The sequence below is a fragment of the Punctularia strigosozonata genome, assembly GCF_000264995.1.
Source record: "Punctularia strigosozonata HHB-11173 SS5 unplaced genomic scaffold PUNSTscaffold_147, whole genome shotgun sequence".
Classification (NCBI taxonomy): Eukaryota; Fungi; Basidiomycota; class Agaricomycetes; order Corticiales; family Punctulariaceae; genus Punctularia; species Punctularia strigosozonata.
The window spans coordinates 1-2424 of NW_006767579.1; the positions used below are offsets into that span (position 1 = coordinate 1).

Sequence of the window (2424 nt, forward strand, 5' to 3'; positions counted from 1 at the left end):
ATCAGATCACAGGCTTACTAAGCGCCTGCTGCGCGAACATGCTTACTAATATCCGCAGCAAGCTTACTAATCAGCACAGCCTTGCGACACAGCCCTGTGATACCATAGCAACATGTCTGAGTGCCCACATATTTCCCCTTTTCTGAGGCTTATTTAGACTACTCTGACCGTCTAATCCATGCTATGTGATCATGATAGGGTAGTAGACAGTCAAATGTGTACATAAACAAAACTATTACACTACCAAAAAATATTTAAATACTAATATGGGTCAGTTCTGAGTACTGGGAAAGAAACTAGCATATCTAAGGATCGGCTACTATGATTGTAGTCACGCAAGTTGTACTCTATAGTAATTGTGAGTGGCTATCTATAGACCACATTCGTGTTTCCCGCATGCATTCTACGCGTCTCGCACCTAATCACTTTAGGGGCGGGACATCATGGGTGGCACTTCGAATGACAACCGCCCCCGGTTGTCCCGAGTCACGTGCATGTTCGATTCTTGTCCAACGCGCGCCTGACTCTTCTTAGCTCCTTATCTGTATCATGTATCTGCAAGGGGGTGTTTCCTCCGCTACGTTCTTTACCAGTACGTTGCCGCACATTGCCTCCCAACATTAACTTGCTGATTGTGCCTGTGTATTGTGTTCAGAGCCATCGCCTCCGCCGCGCACTACCATCCTTATCAGCGGGGCTATCACCCATCCCGATGCCCTCTACGCGCGTTCCCGAATGGTTCGGCCTGGTCGCTGGAAGATGCGTGCTCCCGGTCAGCGTGTAGGGGAGACTCAGCATGTTCGTCGCGGGATGTACATCTGGACCATAGATGGTGTCAACCGCACCGACATGACCGGCCGCGTCAAGAAGGTGATCGCTGTCAGCAATCGTTTCGTTGTGTACGAGTTGGATGGTTCTACTCAGTCGTATGAAGATGGGATGGTCATTTCCGTTCGTTCGAGGCTCGTCGTCCCTTGGCAGTCTTCGGATGTTAAGCTTTGGGAATGGCGGTGGTTGAAGTGGAGAGGACATTTCTGGGGTAGTTTAGACATTGGTCGCGATATGTGGGAGCCCTAGGACCGTTTTATATAGCTTTACACACCATGATGCATTCGATGTGTTTGATGCGATCTGATTCAAAGCCCTTATCGTGTGACATCCGAGAGTCCATAATATTTCGTTCGCTCATTGCCTTGACCATGTCGCATGAAGCCTATGATTATCGTACTATCTATCCTCTTCTCATTGCGTCGATCCTCCTGATTGATCTCTATCCAGTCTTACTCGTCCAACACCAGTTAAGGCGGCTACATGGTTGATTAGTGAGGATCCAGCCGACAACTGGGTAAGAGCTTACGCGCTCTGAGCAAACGATCGAGTGGTTGGCTAAGTCTATACCTAGCCCACTGACGGATAGACAGGAGTGTCCATTGCGGACAGACACGGATGACGATGGTCTTGAGGTCTCCGTTGACGAGGCGGTCGCTGGTGTGGTGGACGTTGCCCGTAATCCAAAAACTCATGCAATCTCGCTCTATGCCCATAATTCCCGTGACCTGTCCGTATATGACCCAACCGTTATCATGCATCTGCAGATGGACGCCGATGCGCATTCTTCCCACAATGGGCCCCTCGAGTTGCCAAATGAGTGGACTGTTGATATCGAGCAACGTGGCCCACACATAAAACACGTCATTGTCGCGTGGTGAGATGGGAATTAGGTGTGAGTTATACGGTGGTGGGAGGAATGAACTAGGAACTCCGACAGCGTCTAGTGCATAGTCCAGGAGTTGGGTGCCAAGGTGGAGGAGACCGGTGGGGTCAGGACCGTTAGGCCAAGTTAGAACGCTATGGCCTAGAATCAACTTCTCGGTGTCATTCGGTGGGCGAAAGACTAGCGGCAAGTATTGCAGCAGATCAATTTCGACAATAAGGTTCTGGGCCTGTTCGATTGCGGTGAAGTAGTTGAGCACAGGGAGAGAGTCCTGGGCAGCCTCCATGGTTGACTTGTCTCTTACGGTAGCTACTGCCTCTTATATACTGGTTGAACATCTTGCCTATATATAGATAATGCTTCCCACATTTGTTGCCTAGTTGCTGACTCATGTCTCTTCTATGTTCTCTTCCTCTTCTGAGTATGCATCATCATAGGCTTCCTGTGCTTCGTCATCTACTTCATCCGGTATGTCATCCCGTGCCAATTCATCCTCCAATAAATTTGCTATCGGTAGATAGTCTTCGCTTCGTGCGTGATAGGGTAGGAGTCTGAAAGGTGCTACTCCTTGTCGAATGAAGGTGCCATCCAATTCCCGCAATACATACGATCCACCTTTAGATTGCCCAATGACTTCAAACGGTCCCAAGTATCTTGGCTTTGACTTTCTATTGTGTGACTTCTCATAGCAGTGTTACGTACTAATACTA

The 2424-nt window shown here is 48.9% G+C and overlaps 3 protein-coding genes across 3 annotated transcripts; 1 reads left to right on the forward strand and 2 right to left on the reverse strand.

The window, feature by feature from the left end:
• Nucleotides 1-549: 549 nt before the first annotated feature.
• PUNSTDRAFT_139706 (uncharacterized protein) lies at nucleotides 550-1077 on the forward strand (the record flags this gene model as incomplete). The annotated part of the gene is made up of 2 exons (XM_007389439.1): nucleotides 550-592; nucleotides 656-1077. The coding sequence occupies 2 exons, from the start codon at nucleotides 550-552 to the stop codon at nucleotides 1075-1077; spliced, it is 465 nt and encodes a 154-aa protein (XP_007389501.1).
• Nucleotides 1078-1319: 242 nt separating this feature from the next.
• Nucleotides 1320-2000, reverse strand: PUNSTDRAFT_139707 (uncharacterized protein; the record flags this gene model as incomplete). The annotated part of the gene is made up of 1 exon (XM_007389440.1): nucleotides 1320-2000. One exon carries the CDS (start codon nucleotides 1998-2000, stop codon nucleotides 1320-1322), a length of 681 nt encoding a protein of 226 aa, XP_007389502.1.
• A 225-nt stretch (nucleotides 2001-2225) lies between these two features.
• PUNSTDRAFT_24201 (uncharacterized protein) lies at nucleotides 2226-2399 on the reverse strand (the record flags this gene model as incomplete). Its single annotated transcript, XM_007389441.1, has 1 exon — nucleotides 2226-2399. A coding segment is annotated over one exon (174 nt), but the record flags the coding sequence as incomplete, so codon positions are not given.
• Between the last annotated feature and the right edge of the window lie 25 nt (nucleotides 2400-2424).